The 20,980-nt window shown below is 38.1% G+C and overlaps 1 protein-coding gene across 2 annotated transcripts; it reads left to right on the forward strand.

Moving 5' to 3' along the window:
* The first annotated feature begins 9,638 nt into the window (after positions 1–9,638).
* Positions 9,639–11,552, forward strand: LOC103929565. 2 transcript variants are annotated; one of them, XM_018643083.2, is made up of 4 exons: positions 9,639–9,839; positions 10,112–10,224; positions 10,311–11,003; positions 11,134–11,552. In XM_018643083.2, exons 3-4 carry the CDS (start codon positions 10,400–10,402, stop codon positions 11,256–11,258), a joined length of 729 nt encoding a protein of 242 aa, XP_018498599.2. In that variant the 5' UTR covers positions 9,639–9,839; positions 10,112–10,224; positions 10,311–10,399; the 3' UTR covers positions 11,259–11,552. The 2 variants fall into 2 exon arrangements, with proteins under 2 accessions (XP_018498599.2, XP_009337061.2); XM_009338786.3 differs by lacking the exon at positions 10,112–10,224 and having other exon boundaries at positions 9,640–9,839.
* Positions 11,553–20,980: the final 9,428 nt, after the last annotated feature.

Here is a 20,980-nt window from a genome sequence, read left to right on the forward strand (position 1 = left end):
GCAGTTGAGGATTTGTTAAATTTCAACGTAAAGGTGTTAAAATTGTGTGTAAATACAAAAATAGACACGTTGGTAGCGATGGAAGTGTTGACGGCGATGGTGATGGTAGTGACAATGGCAAGGGTATGATGGTGGTGTCAATAGTGGATTGTGGTGGTTGGTAGTGTAGAGGTAGCAAACTAGTAATGGTGGTAAGGGTGGTGGCGACGATGGCAATGATGATGGCAATGACAATGGTGGTGGTGTGATGGTGGTGCTAATATTAGGGTGTAGTGGTTGGCATTGTAGAGGTAACAATGGTGGTAGGGGTAGTACGATGATGTCAACGGTGATGGCAGCGACAATGGTGAGGGTATGACGGTGGTGCCAATAGCCAGGTGTGGTAGTTGATAGTGAAGAGGTAACAATGGTCGTAGGGTTGGTGGCGATGACAACAATGGTGATGGTAGCAACAATGGTGAGAGTATGATGGTGGTGCCAATAGTGGGGTATGGTGGTTGACAGTGTAGAGGTAGCAATGATGGTAGGGGTGGTGGTGATGACGACAATGGTGCGCGTATGGTGGTGGTGCCAATATGGTTGTTGGCAGTGTAGAGGTAGCAATGGTGAAGAAGTGGCGGTGATAATGGCGGTGGTGATGGAAGTGACAAGGGTGAGGGTATGGTGATGGTGCCAATTGTGAAGTGTGGTGGTTGACGGTGTAGAGGTAGTGATGGTGATAGCGTTGATGTCAGCAGCACTGGTGGCAGCTGTGTAGAAGGTGATAGTTATGGTAGTGGTGGTGATAACGGTGGTGGCGGTCACTTTGTTCTTCAATGGAGAAAATTTATGTAGAAATGCAAAATGACATTTCTAAATGCCTCTTTTGTAATATTATTGTATTTTCCTCCCCAAAGCTCTAAAATGACGAAAAAACCCCGTTGGGCTAAGTGGAATCCTAAGTGGACATTTAAGCTCACTTCATATTTTATCTCCTTTTTTGCATATTCTTGTTGTACTCATCGACACAAACGCGTGAGCGCAAATGAAATTAAGTGTGGAGCCAGAATGAAGATTTTATGAAGCACTGAACGATAAGGGTAATTTGGTAATCTTATCCACTAACTATTTTGGAAAATATCAGTTTCCTATATGGAAAAATATCCTATTGTCTTCTTGCGTGTGATATATTTTCTTTGTGGGAAGGTATCTCACTGACACAACCCTTCCTTCACTCCCTCTCGGTTCTTTCTCCTCTATCGCGTTTTTCTCTCTACAACCTAGAGAACCACCACCATCTCAGGCGGATCGACACCAAAAGTACCACCATCTTACTCACCTCATCGCTACAAAACCAACCATGGGTTTTATTTGGTGAAAACCCGAACAGAAGCCTTGGTTCGAGGAGCCCCGATGCTCCCTCGACCTTCTCGATGAGTTCTTGTCAATTCAGGCAACTCTTGTCCACAAATGTGTTTCCAGTTCCTTCCTCGTGCTGTGTAGCACAATCTTCTTTCTTGTTGTGTTGTTTTGATGAGGTTTGTCACAGGTCGCGGAGGAGTACGCCTCTGTTGAACTTCGGTGAAGTTGCAAAGAAGTCTGATGAACTTCCAACTTGATTTCGTTTATTTTGGATGAGATTGTGACCACGAATCAACTCCCTAGCATCGTGTGACAAAGTTACGAGCAACCCACGCTTGCAGTGGCAAAGCCAAAAATTATCAGGGGAGAGGCAAACTTAAAAAAGTGCAAGATTCAAAAGAATGGCAACAACTAAATATTTTTATATAGTAGTCTTCCATAATTTATCAATACAAACAAATTACAATTGTTGTCAATGAAGTTTTATGTCATAAAAAAGTTGCATAATAGGCTCATTATCAATAAAAGCAAATACATATCTCTTAATGTAACCAATCATGCTATTACTGAACCATTGATCTCTTATTTTGTTACGTAATGGTGTTTTCACAATCTTCATAGCAGAAAAAGCTTTCTCCACCGAAGCAGTTGCAACCGATAACACCAAAACCAATGTAAGAAGCTTATACACTAACATATAGCTTGAACACCTCCTGGTCTTCACCAACTCCTTTGCAAGATCACTAATTCCTTTCAATAATGAAAACTTACTGTGCATCTTCATATCATGAATGTAATTGTTTAGGGTTAAACGAACAAAATCTTGAGGATTCATAAGGTCCATACGAGATAAAGTTGGGCTAAATGAACAATTTTTGCTTTGTCAAAAGATTCAAAATTATTCACCGGACTCAAACTTGTCATACAAAGAAGCAACTCGGTGTTTACCTTATTGCAGCGATCATTCAATTTCTTTAGTTGCATATCAAGGACTTGAAAATAGAGGTCCACACAATAGTAATGGAAGTTTGTGAGGTTCACACAATGGATTTTTGGGGTACGAAATGCAAATTCTCCATGTTAGGAACGATAATCTCATGCTCTTCACAAAACTTTTTTTTATCATCAAACAAGTCCGCGAAGTCATCATCTCTCAAGAATTGTAGTATTTGCTTGCATACTTCCACTAATCGTATTCACAATATCTTGATCTTTTATTTATAATGATTGTGATAACTCATTTGTAATTCCAATATAAGTCTCATAAAAAAGGTGAAACAAAATCAAAAGTTTGTATGTCTTAGAATAACTTACTTCACTGAAATTCTCTTGGTTGCCATCTTTAATCCATTTAAGCACTTCCACCATGGCTTTAAACATAACAATAATACTAACAATAGTATTATAATGTGAGTTCCACAGTGTATCACAAGGACACATGAGACTACTTTCTTGATTTAACCCTTTACCAGTTTCAAGATCACTAATATCAAGAGCTTTCTTAATTTGTTCATGTTTCTCTTTAAATACAACACAACGTTTACACGATGATCCATAGTATTAACCAAACTACTAGCATTGTTGAAGAAAATGGCAACACCTTCACTTCCCTTTGCAACAGCTACAAGAGCTAGTTGAAGTTGGTGTGTAAAACAATATCATAAACTGCTCGAGGATACTTGTTAAAAATCCTAAGTCTCTTTCTAGTTTTGTAATTTACCCTTAACAAGACTCCAGGCGAACAACTTAATCTTTGGCGGTACTACTTGCTTCCATATCTTATTCAAAAGCTTTTGCATTGAAAAAAAACCCAAGTCCTCCATTTGGAGCCAAGTTGCTGATTTAACCGAGAATTTGCCATTGTTACTTAGGTCCCACACAACAATGTCCATGGAGGCAGTGAGAGGGAGATAGATGTCACAGATTTTGTTCCCAATGTCACTATCCATTACATGGCTTAGTTTGTTCTATCCCACTGACCATCAACTATAAACTCAACAACCTTGATATCCCATTGGAAACGATAAGTTTGGTTTTCTGGTATGAAGTGAAAAAGGGGGTAAGAAAAAACCCAGTTGTTGGTCCAAAACAAAATGCACCTGCCATCACCGACTACCCACCTCATACCCATTAAGATAGTATCCCTGGATCCTAGAATGCCTTTCCAAGTAGTCAAATGGTTTTGCTTTGTTCTAGTCTCCATAAAAGAATCACTTCTAAGATATTTCCTTCTAACTATATTAGCCCACCAATTATCCTTATCAAACAATACTTTCCATCCCAACTTTGCAAGACAAGCCCTATTGAAATGTTCAATGTTTCTGATACCTAAACCCTTAGCATGTTTAGGTTTACAAACATTCTTCCAACTCACTGGATTACATTTATGTGCATTACCCCTGAAAAACTGTCTAATGTCTCTATTCAATTGACTGGTTAGTTTATGAGGACACTTGAAGCAAGATATCATATGATTAGGCGTACCTATAAGGTTTGATTGGATCACAGTGAGTCTCCCATCCTTAAACAAAGCATTTGCTTTCCAACCTGCTAGTTTTTGCTTAACCTTCCTGATCAGCTCATTTCCATTCCTCAGGTCTTTCCAAAACACAATATTATGAATGTCGAGGTATTTACCAATAGTAGTTTTATGCTGGATTTGGAGAATAGTAACTATATCATTTTTAACTTGGTTACTTGTATTAGAAGAGAAGTATAGGGAAGATTTATTGAAATTTATTTGTTGTCCTGAAGCATATGCAAACTTATTTAAGACCTCAAGAACTTTCCTAGTGCCCTTAGTAGTTGCTTTTGCAAAAATAAGACAGTCATCTACAAAGATTAAATTTGAGACTCTATAGCCAAAAGGTGAGGTGAGCAAACCAATATGGGACTTTGGGGTAATTGCTAAATCATTTAAGCTTCTAATTAAAGGTTCCATGCAAAGAATGAATATATAGGGAGATAGAGGATCACCTTGTCTAATACCCCTGCTTGCATTAAAATATCCATGAGATTTACCATTAATATTAACTGAGAACGAAGAAAAAGTAATGCATTCCATAATTAAGCTGATCCACCTTTGACAGAAACCAAACCTTTCTAAAACACACTTGATATAATCCCAATTAAGTAGATCATAAGCTTGTCCAAGTCGAGTTTAATGGCTAGATCTCCCGTCCTACCCTTCTTCCTATTAGAACTTGTAAACAATTCATGAGCAATGAGTATATTATCCTGTATAGATCTCCCCTACGCAAAAGGTCCCTGGTTATGTGAGATGCATAAATGAAGAAGGGATTTCAATTTGGTAATCATAACTTTTGTGATAATTTTGTAGCTAACGTTGCAAAGACTTATTGGGCGATAATTATTGACCATCTCTGAGTTTTCCATCTTCGGTCAATGTTCGTATGGTTAATTAACTTAAGGCTAGTATTATTTGCAAAAAAAAAATCTTTTACCATGTTACACATTGAGGGTTCAACCAGCTCCTAACACTCCTGATAAAACCTAGCATGGATACCATCTGGTTTTGGGGCTTTAAGAGCACCAATACTCTTGACAATATTCCAGATCTTATCATTTGAAAGAATAGCAGTTAACATGATATTTTGATCATTTGATATACACGGATCAATAGCTTGAGAGACCAAACTAAGGTGGTCATTGGTAGGATTGTGACCTTTAGTGAACTGCATTTTAAACTCATGCACAAACATTTGTTCCATGCCCTCTCCTCTAGCTTACCAAGGGCCATTACCATCCCTAATCTTGTTGATTTCATTATGCTTCTTCCTTATCATAGCACTCAGTTGGAAAAATCTTGTATTTTTATCTCCATATTTTAGCCAATTGGCTTTAGCTTTTTTAGCCCCCATTAGATCTTCCTCCTTAAGAACTTTAGTAATTTGCTCATTTATATGAGCCTCTAATTGGATTTTATCAAGAAGAGTATTTGTAACATTTGAATTGTCATTAAAAGACATAATTTCCTGTTGAACTCGGTCAAGATCATTTAAAATGTTTTCTTTTCTTTCTTTGACCAAACCAAAAACCACACGGTTCTAATTTTTAACAAGGAAGGAGAACTTACCTAAGCAACCCCTAAAATGATCTATAGGAGACATCCTTTCACTGCAACTCCAAGCACCCTTCACAAAACTTTTAAAGTCCGGATGTAAGTTCCACATGGCCTTAAACTTGAAAGCCCTCTTCGTTGCCTAATTTGAGAGCTGATAGTGTCCAATAAAAGAGGACTATGATCTGAACCCAGGATAGGATGATTATCGAGGGAGTAGTTTGGGTGCATTTCAAGCCAGTAGGAATTTGCAACCACTCTATCCAATTCTTAAAAATAACCGTTTCATCCTTGTGTTTATTTGTCCAAGTAAAAGGAACATTGGAAGCTTGTAAGGAAATAAGGCCAGCATTGTTTAAGAAATTCACAAACTTTGTCATATAAATATTTCCACTCTAATTTCCACACCATTTTTCCTGAATAATAGTAATACAACTAAAATTACCTAGAACCATCCAGGGTTTATCAACGGGGTTAAGACTTAATCACTCATCCTGCATATTCTCTTGAAGAGACTTCTAGGGATAGACATAAACAAAAGTAGCAAAAAATTCAATGTTCAAGCACACATCCTTGACTAAAGCGTGAACAAAGCTAGAAGAGACATAACGTACAGTAACACTCATCATGCCAATATAGACTCCCCCGGATCTCCTTCGAGGTTACAACAAAAAAAACTGATCAAAACACCTACTAAAACAACTAACAGGGGCCTTTTCCACATCAAATTTAGTTTCAACAAAACAAAAGAAATCTAATTTAGCCAAACTACAAAGATAACTAAAATTACTCTTGAAGTCTGGTCTTCCCATATCCCTGCAGTTGTACACAATTCCCTTCATCAATCTAGCTCATCAAGGTACGCAGATGGTCCAACCTCATTGGCATTCTCCTCTCGGATACTCAGCATTCCCACAGTTGGCCTATCACTTGCTGAAGTTGCTTCAGCCGCAAGCCTTGCAACAACCAAACTTTCAAAGTTCTCCTTAGCCTCAATATCACCACTTCCCACATTTGACATCACAACATCCTGATTATGTTCCAAAATACACATGGCATCAAAGAAATTTATTTTGCCTAACCTAAGATCACTAGCGTAATAAGACTCAAGCTGGGGATTTAAATCAGACAGATCATCAAACACAACATAATCAGGCTAGACCCAATCATTAATGAAATTAACAACTAGTCGAAATTTGAATTTATCAATGCCCCGATAATCTAAAAACCCTACACTTACCTAATGATCACCCTCATTTGCTTTCACAGTTCTCCTTCAGTCCTGCACCAAGTCCGCCTTAGCCACCCACTTTGGCTTCGCGCTGGCAACCACCTCCTTATACAATCTATCCCTTTTTACTCCTCCACCTTGGAATCATCATAGTCCATCCCTCCTCATTCAGGCCCCCATCATCCACTCACGATCTAGATCCCTCAAAATTAGTAAATTCCTCCTCCACAGTTGTAGCATTGGGAAAGCAAAGCATCACATCCTTCTGTAAGTAGGCTTTGACATTCACATCCATAATCACATCCTCCGGGTAGACAAACGGCACATCCTCAAAAACTTTATCAATCATAAAGCAGTCATCATCCGCTTCCACTTCCGGACACACGTCCTTCAATCATTTTTCTTCTGCAATAGAAACAAACCTCAAAAATAATTTCATAGCTAATCAGGATTGGATAATCCTCCTCATGGTTGACAATGAGCACGTGCTTAAGGGGAAAACGCAAATCCACCTTAAACAAAACTTTTACAAACAGGCCATTCAATCCCAGAGTCACTTTATCCACTTTAATTACTCGTCCATTAGGTTGAGTAATATCTTTGATAATCTTTTCCTCTTTATATTGCATTGGGACCCGAGGTAAACGCTCCCACACAACCAACTTGGTAATGACATCAATATCCTTAAAGCTTGTTGTCCACCTTTCAGGATGGAAGATTTGGCCACGTAAGTACCACAACCTATTCTTGATGACAAATTTTAGATCATCTTCATCAGTAAACTTGAGAGCAAACATTTTATGTCGAAGTGATCAAGATAAAAGGTACTCTTCACCTTATTCTTCCATAAGAGTCCCAGCTTCCACTTGATCAAGCGAGCATCAAGTGGTTGACCAAACATCTTCCCCATAAGTACCTTAGAAAGCATATGCTTTACATTGATGGATGAGCAAAGGTGGGTATTAACCCTACTCACACCACGCTCCATAATGAAAGTGCTTATAGCTTTTTCGACAACCACTGGGTCCTGCCCAGGCTAGGGAACAGGAAAAGGGTTTTCCCAACTCGGGATATAACCCTCCAAGAAAATTCTAGGCCTACAGGCATTATTGGAAGAGGAAGCAGCAAGCTGCGGGTTTGTCATTGTGAAAGCACTACGAAAGGAGAGGATCAGAACCAAGGAGTTTTGTGGGGAGAACAAAAGCCCCAAAGGTTGAAATATATAGAGCCACTTAGGGGGAAACCAACCATTAAACCCTACTAACACAATGAAAATAAACAAGCAAAATAAAGCTAAAAGACCTATAACATAGGTCATAATTACTAAAAACCACCAAAACCTGGGAAAGAAATTCGCGTGCAAGACGCTATGACCTAGGCACTCCAAGGTAATTAGTCTAGCTCCAATCAAAATTAATGAGTGAGCTTGGAAAGATCAATTGTCTCCATGGAGAACAGACCCCAAGGGAAGTTAAACCATCCAAACACCCCAAGTAAAGCCAGTAATGATTTAAGATACACTCAAACACTTCAAGTGCGAGGCAACAAGTTATCCAGAGCACAACACACACAGAGTCACCAAAAAGCACAAGCCAAAAAAGCAAAAAGCAAAAACATAGCCAATCACACAGACCAATTAAAAAGTAGAAAACACAACAAACAATACTTAACCAAGTTGAGAAGCCTAAAAACCCTAACAAATCATACCATTTTGCCAAACACCACCGAACCCTTCTAACCCTTGGGAAATGAGAATAAATCAGTTCAAAAGTCTCCTTGGGGTTCTTTCCCCACTCTACTAGTACCCAATTATCAAACCATCCTACCATATTCAAGCTCATGATTAAGTTTTTCCCAATTATCAAACATCCAATTAGGTTTTCTAGGAACTGACCCAACACATAATCATCAAATCTCACCTTACCCCAAAGCCACTCAACTTCCTTCCAATTGATCCCGACCGATGGTGTATCCTAGAGATCAGCACGATAGCGCCCGCGGCGCCTCGCACCCAGAAACCCTAGAGCCCCATAGCAAATTTTAAAACTACTTGAGGGGTTTTTATGACAACACGATAAATCTTATGGGGGTGTAAGTTTAATTAATCCGAAATACTTAAAGTTCAGGTGACGGTTTTCAAGTAGCATGCTGTTGAGGCTTTTAAGTGTTCGACAGACTGACTTTGTTTCATTTTGTTATTCTTACTTTTTTTTTGGTTCTTTTTGTTCTTTTTTTTTTTTTTTTTTTTTTCAAGAGTCCGTGCTAATCATTCCATTATTCAAATCATCCTTATCAGATTACCAATTCTTGCACGTCAGGGTCCATATAATTTGTCCATCTTATAGTAAAAATGATTTCAAGATATCGTCCATTAGAAATAATTATCATGTCAAAGCCATAATAATATTTCTAAAAATCATTAACAATTATTTTGAGTTGAACGTGCAAAATTAGAATCCTTTTTTGATTCAATGGACTCGATTAAACGGATGACAGTGCAAAAACTGGATCCAAACATTTTTTCACACAACTCAATATTCATTTGTACTACAATCATTTTATTTTCACAGAACAAATTTTCAAAGCATAAAAAATATATTTATGAATTGTACTTTTGCACTTTGCTCTTTTCAAAATAATGGAGTAAAACAAAAACAAGTACTATTCAGAGTAACTAGCGAGAGCAAGCTACTTGCCTTTTACCTTGCCTTACCCTTGCGCTCGTTAAACGAATAGACTTGCTCTTATAAGTTTGAAAAAAAAAATCTACAAATACCTTTTATTCAATTGGCATTTATTGGATAGTACTATCCACATATATATTTTTATTTTTCACGCATTTTTCTTATTTTTCGAACGCCATATCGAATAAATTGAAGAAGATCAATAATAAAAAAATAACAAAATTATACAAAACATAAAAAGTTACTGTAGCTTTCAAAAAAATTTCACTAATTCCTCTGCTTGTGTCCGTAAGAACAAATTTTAAAGGTCAGCATGATTTTAGCCCAATCCAAAGTCGTCCTGGCCACCACAATTTTACACGACACGCCTCAGCAGAAAGCCATTCGAGAAGTCTCTGCCATACAAATTGTTAGCGCATTCCTATGATTTCTGAAGCCCTTTTCTCCGTTTCAATCTTCATCATTTGGTTTCGTAGATGAATCTTTGCAGGTTCCGGTGCAGGTGCGTCCATTTTCCCTATACAATAACTGAATCTCATCTTTACTTTTTCAATTTTCTTGTCTTTGCCTCTGTTTGGCTGCCGAGAAAACGCCCAGGAAAATCGAATTCCTTCATTCCTGTAATTTTCCCTTTTCACGCTTTGCCTTAATTCTTATTATCGTCTACTCAATTGGCAGGCTAGTAAATTTAGTGCAACTTTCCCGTCTTGATTTGATTTTCTCATGGTTTAAAATTCTTGCTTTTCCCGTTTTAATTTTCCCTCACTTTCCCAGCAACCAAACGCAGCGCAGATTGAACTTTTCTATTCAGTAGATGTCAAATCCTATCGGGAAGATCGAGTGTGGAGTGCATATAGCAGCGAACCAATATGGGTTATATGCAAAAAGTGCTAAACTGTTTTCCTCAAAACCCCAAAAGTATAAGTGCTAAAATAGTTCTGTGTGGTTGAATTGGGTTTGTGTTTTTATGCAGAAACATTGCAGGTGTGCGAATTTTTGTTGATAAACCTTTGCAAATTCGTTGACGGCTCGAATTGAATATATGCTACAACCCTGACCAAAATGAACCTGGGTTTTCTTGGTAATCTCCCTTGGTTTAGGGCCCAATCAAACAGCGATTTGGAATTGGAACCAACTCTTAATCCAACAACAACCCTTTTCGAGCAACCTAACCAAAAGGGTGGTTTTGATGTCAAGTTGTTGGGATTGTCCCTTCTTTCCTTTGTTCCATGGGTGGCGGACAATTCTAAAGATAAGATTCGAACTCCATCCACTATTAACCGCGGCTTAAGAAGGCGTGCACAGCCTCGCAGGGTGTTTGAGAATGGGGATCCCAGTACGTCTTTGCGATTTAGGCCATATGTTTCTAGGGTTCCGTGGCATACTGGCGTAAGAGGTTTTCTCTCTCAGCTATTTCCGAGATATGGGCATTATTGTGGACCTAATTGGTCAAGTGGGAAAGATGGAGGATCTCCTATTTGGGACAAGCGGCCAATTGATTGGTTGGATTTTTGTTGCTACTGCCATGACATTGGTTATGACAGTCACGATCAGGCTGATCTGCTGAAGGCTGATTTAGCTTTTCTGGACTGCCTTGAGAGGCCAAATATGAGTACTAAAGGAGATGCCCGCATTGCTCACCTTTACAAGACAATGTGCACCACAGGTATGCATTTGCCTTGGCTTTTTTAAAAAGTCATATTTGGCTTGGTGTATATTTCTCATATATACACGCATTGTTAATGGAGATTGATCTGTAGTGTTTGTTCTGTTTTTTGTGCCGACATGAACGGCAGGTCTCAGGAATTTACTTATTCCGTACAGAAGTCATCTTTTGAAGCTGCAAGCAGGACAACCTTTGATTCAATTTGGATGGCTAAGCAATGTTAGATGGAGAGTTTGGAAATTTCAGAAAACTTGAAAGGGGTCATGAGTTTTGAGAAGTGGTAACCAACAGTACTCAACTTCTCCGCATTGAAACAGGTGGTCTTATTAAGTACCTTATCTCTGTTGATGCTTTTCTGTGTTCCCGGTGGAAAATAGCAATGTTGGGTCTTATTGGCTTTCATCCATGATGGATTTTATGTATATAACTTTGTTGAGACTTTTGGTGGTGCTTGTCTATCATCCATTAGAAGTCTCATATTCCTTACCTTAACTCTACTAATTGGGTTGTGTCCATAAGTAATGAACAAGGCATGTTTCCTCTCTTTTATTTCTTTTTCTTTTTTTCAGTAAGATGATCATTAATCATCATATTCTACTTTGATCCCGATTCTCGTAGGCTCATTTAGGGCTGGAAATTTTTTCTAAAAATCGCGAACCAAACCAAAAAATTCCCGATTCCATACCAAAAAAATCCCAAACCGATAATACCGAAATTTCGGGATTCCATCCCGAACGATTCGGTACAGGATTCGGGATTACATATTCATTCCTTCGGTAACCCTGTTATATACTATTTAATTTTAAATATATATTTAGAATTATAACTGTCGAAGATTTGGTTGAGATTTAATCTCAACCATTGAATCCAAATGAAACCCTTGCTCTCTTTCACCTGACTCAGGAGTGAATGGCAAAGTCCTGGGAAGAAAGAGGACTAAGGAGGAAGCATGGGGTGATAAGAAGCCAGCTGCAAAGTATGGGAGGTGTTAGTGAGCTCTGTTGGAGTTTTGTTGTTTGTTTGAATATGTTTTTGGTTTAGCTTTTGCTTTTGGTGGGTTTCAAGAAAAGGAGAGGAGACAGGAAACGTATGCAGAAAGAAAGGGGAATAAAGGAATTAGGTTTAGTTTTGCTTTTGATTTAGTTTAGTCCTGTAACCTCTCGGATCCCTCGCGATTTGCCTTCTTGTTCTGCTTCTGCTTCTGCTTGCATCAGACCCCATCTTTCCTTCTTGGTCAACGTCTGCGTTCTTCTACCTCAATTTTCTGCTTCTGAAAAAAAGCCCTTTCTGAGCTTGCAGTGTGTTCAATTTCGTCAAACTTTGCCATTCTGGAATTTGAATTTTCTGCAATTGGTATAAAATCCCTGGGCTTATACAAATTAAGAATTTTCTGGGTGGTTTGTACAAATCCCGAACTATTCCGAAATCCCAAAATTTTTCGAGAATCCCGAAATTTTGATTCGATTTCGGATTTTAGAATGCCGTCCCAAAAATTATTTGTTTGGGTTTCAGTATGGGATCCCATCCCAAACCATCCCTACGCTCATCTAAAATGTTACATCTTCTTTGATGAAGCATCATTTAATATTTTCGCTATTTTCTTCGGTAGAGTACGAAGATATGAAGCTAGACCTTTTCTGCACGAGTTATATGATGCCACTATTTATCTATTTGTCCTTTCTTGTCTAATTTTTCAGCATCCTACTTAAATATAGTGGTTGTTACCCTAAAGTTCATTAATCTCAAGGATATAGTTTTCAAAGAATTTCAGGAAGTGTAAAAAAAGTGCATGTAAAAGAAGTCGGCCATTGAGCCCATAGAGAAATTTCACTTACCAAAAACCAAGTCGGGCAAGTCTTATTCAATCCATCCAAATGAATAGTATTGACTGCAATGAATAATAATTGTCCAAATGCATCATCACTCCTAAAATGAACAGCCTAGTCAATTCGTATTAAAATATCATTAATTTTTTTTTATAAATAAGAAAATAATAATTTTATTTTTAATTTCAGATAGGATTTTTAACCAATCTTGTCACTCCAAGTGTAATTATCTGAAAGTACAATTTTTGTGGAAGATGGTGAGGCATTTATATAAAAAAATTAAAAAAAAATTCATTTTATTTTTTCTATATTTTTAAACAATTTTTTATTAAGTTAATTAATTTGAACAGGTGGATTTCAAAAAGGTTGAAATCCAATATCCCAAAAGTGGACATGTGGCCGAGCCAACTAATTGGATGGGGTGGAGTGGATTTTTGGGGGGTTAGGGGGAAAAATGGGCTATTGCCTAACTCATTTGTTAGGGGTGGACTTGCTCTTAAGGTAATAGCAATGCATGTAAAAGAAGTTAGCCAAACAAGTATGTTATGCATTCATAATGTTGGATCTTGATGTAGATAGTCTGTTATGTATTCGTAACGTTGGATCTTGATGTATGCACAACAAAATCAGTTTTTTTTTTAAAGCACAGCCATACCAAACTAGCTCTATGTCTTTCGATTGCTTCTAAAGAGACAAAATGCATTATGGATCTTGAGCTCACCATCAAGCTCGAATTTTTTGAGCTTGCTTGAGCTCGTCTCGTATAAGAAACAAGTCAAGCCAAGCTCGAGCTCAAATATAGTTAAACAATCCAAACTTAATCACAATGACATTTTGTTCGGCTCAACAAATTTACTTTTGAACCAAAAATATAAAAATAACAGTACCCAAAAAACAAATGAAGATACGACTACTTCTGAAGGTGATTGCCTCGCCCTCTCTCCGCCACCACCGCATTTCCACCTCGCCTCCCACCAAAGTCTCTTCTTCATTTCCCTTCTCCGCCACTTCGCCTTTCCTCCCTTAACTCCCACCAAAGCTCTTCTACATACATGTTCAGTCACACCTACTTAGAACGTCTCCGATGATTTGGCTACATTTTGCCACCATTCTTAAATATAGCAACTAAAAATATAATTTAAAAAAAAAAAAAAAAAAATTGTGCAGGCTATAATTTTTTATCCCCAACGGTGCGGGAGCAATATTTATTTCTCTTAATATTTTATTATTTTTTAACTTATTAAAAAATATTATAGTACAACACTCACGCATTTAACTATGATATATTGATTTGAATTAATAAATTTTTTATTTATAACTCTAGTTAAAGTTATTAAAGTTTTTTTATGGAATCAAAATTGAACACTAAGTATTGATGCTAACTAAATAAGCACACAAATTAAAACCCTCTTGTGACAATTGTAGTATAAGTATAAGTAGGGATCGTTTTTAACCGGGGATTAGGAGGGATTGCAAAATCACTTGGAAACTAACTCAAAAATGTAAAATAAAGTTTAAAACACTAAACTAGACTCAAAGAATGCAAAACTAAACACTTAAAACACTAAAACAAACTAAAAGACTCAAATAGCACCCAAAACACTCAAAACTGCCTTAAAAACACTTTCTGGGGAGTTTTGAGCACTTTGACTACTTTGGACGAAATTGGGTAATAAAATGAATCAAAACACTTAGAAACACAAACTAAGACACTTTCTAACTAAGTTGGACACTAAAGCAAAGGGGGATTGAGTTTTTGACGAATTTGAAAACAAAACTTAAAACTTTGTAAAACGAACAGATTTTAAAACGAATTTGGATTTAATGAATGGAATGGAAGCTAGCTAAGGGGTTCATCTCCACACATGTCATACTTGCACACAAAACGATTTCTAATTGCTTTTCAATAACCCATGAATTCTCAACGCCCCAGATTAACCGTGAATTGCACTAATTAACCCTCAAATTTTCCTAACGTTATTGAATTGGATGATTGCATACAACAACCCAAAGCATTCCCCACAAGTTCCCTACATGAATTGCATAATAGAGATACAAGCAAGAATCATTAAGTTCTTTGAAAACCATAAGCATTGACGAAGCACTCGTTACTATGAATTGCATGAAACTTATGCCAAGAATTTACTTAACGCAATTGAGGTCATCAACTTTTACTACTTGTGAATATAAGTTTGTAACGATTAGGTGAAATTTCCTTATATCCTAGCATTAGATTTACGCATGATAATTAAGCGTGCACTCTCAACCAACACACACAAATCAGTTTAATTCAAATAGATAAGTAAATTGAATTCACAACTTATGAAACGCAATTAGAGGTAATCAAATCATATAGCAAACATGATCATGGTTTCGAATCCCCCCTAGCCAAGGGGGGTTTAGTTCCTCATACGTACAAGACAAAAATAAGTAAATTTAACCATTGAAATCAAGGAGAGGAAAACACCTAAAAATTCCAACAACTCAAACTTGAATTGTATGAACGTTTAAGCCCTCTTCTCCTCCTCTTTGTTGCGGCATAAGGGTTTGTTGTGAATTTTGGGGGTTATGGATGGTGTAGAATGATGTGTTTAGGATAGGGATGGATGTAGGGGATGGCAAGGCTTATTTTTGGGCAGAAAATATGAAGAATGGTGAAGTATGGATGTGTTATAGAGAGGGGATGAATTTCTGGCGTGAATGGTGAATGAATGAATGGTTTGTGGCTGCAATAAGGATGTTTATTTATAGGTGGCTGAATGATTAAAGAGGGAATGCATGTGGAATGACAGCTAGGGAGTGAATGATTAAAGAGGGAATGCATGTGGAAGTGTGGCTGATTGTTTAAAGAGGGAATGCATGTGGAATGACAGCTAGGGAGTGAATGATTAAAGAGGGAATGCATGTGGAAGTGTGGCTGATTGTTTTATGAAGGGGGAAAGCTGGAAATGGTGTTAAAATGGGCTAGGCCCTTTGTTTTATGTCCTAAAGTGCATACAAGGCCTTCAATTTCGTCCAACACTTTGGCTCCAAGCATAAGCTATCCATCCTTAGCCCAAAAGTGCTCCAAAAGGCTCCAAAATGCACTTCTTTGCTCCTTTAGCCCTTAGAACCTGAAAACATACGAAAATAACTTAAAAGACTTAAAGAACTAAGAAATAACAACGTAAATGCACAAGAACAAGCCAACTAAGTTGCCTAAATATGCTCCTATCAAATTCCCCCATACTTAGCTTTTGCTAGTCCTCGAGCAAAACAAAACAACAAAAGAACACGAAACTAGACAAAACGAACAAAACACAACCTACACCTTCCAACGTTGCCTCAGGGATTTCCAATGCACATGACATGTTAAAAATTCATTATCTCCACAGATTTTAGTCATCTTCACACTTAAGTACATTCTTAATCATAGTCACCACATACTAGTTCACAATTAAGCATTTAAAACCATGTTTTGAATGTAGTAACATGCCTTAGAGAATTTGCTCAATTCCTTACAAGATATGCACTCAATTTTCACTCAGATTTTCTAACTACACACCTTAATCTAGTTATATGTGAGAAGATTAATGTAAACATGAAAACGAACACTCGCATATATATATATATATATATATCACAAAGAAAGCAATTTTTGGAGTTAATAAGCATGTTTAGATATGATCTCATGAATGGAATGCTACGACTTAGATGCAAGAACCAGTGACACTATATGCTCATACCAACTTCAAACTCCACAAATTGAAATGCACAACACTCAAAATAGAAGTCAAGGGTTGTAATGGGGCTTGGGGTATTGGTTAACAATGGAAGGATAAAGGAAAACAAAGGTTCTTAAAGCAATAGCAAGCGAAGTAATGAAATTGAGACTTAGAACTCACTTTAAAACACAGAAATCAACTTTTAACACAAAAGGAAGATCTAAGCAACACTCAGGGCCATATTCAACATTTTGGACCCTTTCTTCAACTACCACAAACATGTGAACTTATTTTCATTTATTTCATACTCTTTTTTCTTTCTTTTCACAACTTTTTCTTTTCTTTTTCTTTTTCCACGAAATTCCTTTTTTTTTTTTTTTTTTTTGTCTTTTTTCTTTTCTCTTTTCCACCCATGCCTATGGCACACTAACTCACATGAAAACTACTTCCCCCACACTTGTTTTCTGCCATACATTAATCAAAAGGAGTTCAATTCAAATCATCCTTTGCTATGCTTCAAGAATAAGGGTATGGATGGTCCTAATCTAGGCTAGGTGAGGATAGTGTGGGTTAACAAGGAACGTAAGCTTAACAAGGCTCAATGGGGTTAACTTAAACATATAATGAAGTAGGATACATGGCAATTTGGCTTTGGTGGTGGTCACTACACAACTTCTTCTTGAATATGTGTTATGCAAATCAATAACATGCTTTGAATGAAAAGGGCATGAGTTCTAGCATTTGGAACTATATGATGAAACGCCTTCTAAGTAGTAACCAAGCAAAGAATAATGAGATCATGCAACGACTTTAGAAAACAATAATGCACAGATTTTAACTCTCCAAATAACGTTTAGGCTCAAGTCTCACAAGGTTGTAGCGTTTGTTTGAGTTCCTTCCTTTAAGCATGTTACAAAAACCAATTTTTCTTTTATGATTGCATGTGAAGTCATACATTATAACCATAACCAAGCATATACCAAGAGTAAATCAAACTTTTCTCCATGTTTATAACTCTTTTTAACAGTCATGCAATTAAAAACCAAATCCTCATTATTGTGTTGGAAGGTACCCTAAGACACAAACACACAAAAACGACTCAAAACACTCTTTTTAGGCTTTTCAAAACATGTTTTTCAAATTTTTATGTGATTTTCGGATTTATAAAACAGAACACACTAAAACACTTCAAAACAGCTTAAAAACACTTTATAACAGCAAGGAACAACATTTGAAGTTATGGGTGATAAAATCCCACGAATTTGCATCAAATATACTTAGTTACCCCCCCCCCCCCATACTTAAATCAAACATTGTCCTCAATGTTTTAAACATTAAAACCACATTAAACACAAGCAAACACATAAACAGCAACTAAACTCATTAAACATGGCAGAATGTAAATAACAAAGAGAAGAGGTTTAGGGACGCAAATCTGGTTATGGAGTGTAAATTCCTTCTTCTCCTTGGTGATTGCATTGGCGGTTTCAAAATTCAGACACATGGCAGGCAAGCACGAGGTGGAGGTGATGACCTGTTTCTTTGTTCAATCTTTCCAATTCGTATTGAAGAGGGTTAGAGGATGACTCAGCATATGCAGTTGTTGCGTTTGCTGACAATCCACAAGATTGATGTTTCATTGTCACTCGTCTTAGCTGTTCTCCAAGCAGATGTGGTCCCTTCTCTGGAAGTGTATCAACCGTTGAAGATGACTACTCGAGAGCAACGCAAGGTAAGCAACCAGGGAATAGATTCCAGGTAGTCGATTCCAGATCGGAAGACTGATTCCAAGTGCCGGCTGATTGCTCTCTTTCTCTTTGCCATGCGAGTAAGAACAAGGACAAAGGAAAAGACAGGGAAAAAGCTTGATATGAGATACCTTTGCTTTCGCCCTTGATGATATGAGATACTTTTGCTTTTGAAGAAGCAGCGAATGAATCAGCACATATATTTGTTGCGCTTGTCTCCACATGCTTTGATCTACCGTTTCCTCCTGCCTCATCTGTACTCCAGGCATCTGGTATCTTCTTTGGGAGTACATGAATGGTTCAATAAGTGTTCTCAAGGGAAGAAGAAAACTGAGCATGTTGAGAGGTTTGGTTGCAGCTACATTCTCGGCCGAGAAGAAAAGTCATGCGTCTTTGGATGTATGCCTTGCCATGAATGTTGACGTGTATAGGAATTTTAATGGCAAGTAGTAATGCTGAGATTGCGGCTTTGTCACCCACGCTTGTCGGCAAAAGTGTGGTAGTTGGCGCCACGTTTTCAACTTTGTCAGAGATTTTTTGACAAAGTTGCACGCGTTATCTGAAAAGCTGAGATTGCGTCTGAAGAGTGTTGACGGACTTTACGCAGGAAAATCTGACTTTTGAGATTTAAAGAGTGGTGTCTCTTCTTTTATAGAGGTATCGATCACCTCTAACATGCACACTTTGAAGATTGCCCATTCGTGAAAATCGTCTCCGGCCCTTTGAGATTTTACTCCATCCAACCCTTCTCTTTTAACATCCTTGAAAATGGCTGACCCATCTAACATTTGCTTAGATTTGAGTCTCGGCAGTGATACGGGTGCGCCGCGTCAGGGTAATGTATGGTGCCCGTCTTTCTTATCTTCTAATAGCCCTCTTACAGGTGAAGACTCCGTGATGACGGATGCAACAACAGCTACGATAGTAGCTAGGAACCTCCTCACTCCTAAAGATAGTAGGCTGCTTTCAGGACGGTCCGATGAGTTGGCCGTTCAAGAGTCCCTAGCTCTCAATGTTCAGTGTGCGGGCTCTGTGTCCAACATGGGCCAACGCCTACTTGCTCGATCCCGTCAAGTTGAATCATTGATGGCGGAGGTGGAAAATCTGAAGCAAGAGATCAAACAGCTTAAGCGCGAGAATAGAGGTTTGCACGTGCTTGCAAATAATTATTCAACAAGCATGAAGAGGAAGCTTGATCAGCTGCAAGAATCTGAAGGTCGAATTCAAAGTGACCGTCAAAGGCTTGCGGCTTTCTTCCAGAGGCACCTTTTTCCTGCATCATCTAGCGTTCCACCAAGTATTGAGGCCTCGAATGATCTATCTTTGATGTCTCCCGCTCCTGGAGTTTTGCCAAGTAGTGGGGCTTCACGTGAACAACCTTTGTGAAAGCTCCATCTTTCTTTCTCTTTTTTTTTTTTTTTTTTTTTTTTTTTTTTTTTTTTTACGCACTTGTAATTTCTCGGAGATCAATGGACATGCTTTATTTTATTCAGTGTATTGGGTTGCCTCCCAAGTAGCGCTTTCTTTTACGTCTTGCAGCCGGACGAAGAACCCAATCACTCCAGATTGGAGCCCACGGCACCCAAGGGGGTGTCATCCATGGTGTGCTCCACAAAGTTCTCATAATAGGGCTTCAAACGATGCCCGTTCACCTTAAATTCATGTCCCGTTTTCAAGCTTTGGATTTGGACTGCACCATGAACAAAAACATTAGTAATAACAAACGGTCCAATCCACTTGGAAAGTAACTTACCGGGAAACAAACGTAAACGGGAATTGAACAATAGCACTTTCTGCCCAATGGAGAAGGATTTCCCACGGATCATGTTGTCATGGAAAGCTTTGGTCTTTTGCTTGTAAATGCTTGCATTCTCGTACGCCTCGTGCCGTATTTCATCAAGCTCATTCAATTGGAATTTCCTATGACTTCCCGCTTCATCTAAGTGCATGTTGAACTTCTTGACGGCCCAAAGAGCTTTATGCTCCAACTCCACAGGAAGATGGCATGCCTTGCCATAGACAAGTCGAAAAGGGGACATCCCAATGAGGGTTTTGTATGCCGTACGATACGCCCAAAGTGCATCATCTAACCGTAAACTCCAATCCTTTCTTGTTGGCCCAACGGTCTTTTCTAGGATTTGCTTGATCTCTCGGTTGGAAACCTCGGCTTGGCCATTTGTTTGAGGATGGTAAGGTGTAGAAACCCTATGGTTGACACTGTATTTCCTCAATAATGCCTCAATGGTCCGGTTGCAAAAATGGGACCCTCCATCACTAATGATCACTCGTGGCATGCCAAACCTTGCAAAAATGTTAGTTTTAATAAAATCTGCAACCACTTTAGAATCATTAGTCCGGGTGGCTTTTGCTTCCACCCACTTCGACACATAATCAACCGCAAGCAAAATATACATAAAACCATATGATGATGGAAAGGGACCCATAAAGTCAATACCCCAAACATAAAAAATTTCAACATTTAGGATAGAAACCTGCGGCATTTGGTCCCTTGCACTAATACCACCCATTCTTTGGCATTTATCACATGTTAAGCAAAACGTTCTAGCATCCTTAAAAATACTAGGCCAATAAAATCCACATTGTAACACTTTGAGGGCCGTGCGTTGTGTGCCAAAGTGCCCTCCACATGCATATGTATGACAAAAACTCAAAATTGAATGACATTCAGAATCATGCAC

Source organism: the organism of the source record quoted next, unplaced genomic scaffold (genome assembly GCF_019419815.1).
Source record: "Pyrus x bretschneideri cultivar Hongxiangsu unplaced genomic scaffold, Pyrus_bretschneideri_v1 Contig31, whole genome shotgun sequence".
In the NCBI taxonomy this organism is placed as follows: domain Eukaryota; kingdom Viridiplantae; phylum Streptophyta; class Magnoliopsida; order Rosales; family Rosaceae; genus Pyrus; species Pyrus x bretschneideri.

Excerpts from the sequence above, each read along its gene's own strand:
- LOC103929565 (XM_018643083.2), top strand. The coding sequence starts at position 10,400 with ATGAACCTGGGTTTTCTTGGTAATCTCCCTTGGTTTAGGGCCCAATCA. Across the intron at positions 11,004-11,133 it reads CAAGACAATGTGCACCACAG|GTCTCAGGAATTTACTTATT; the intron begins GTATGCATTTGC and ends CATGAACGGCAG.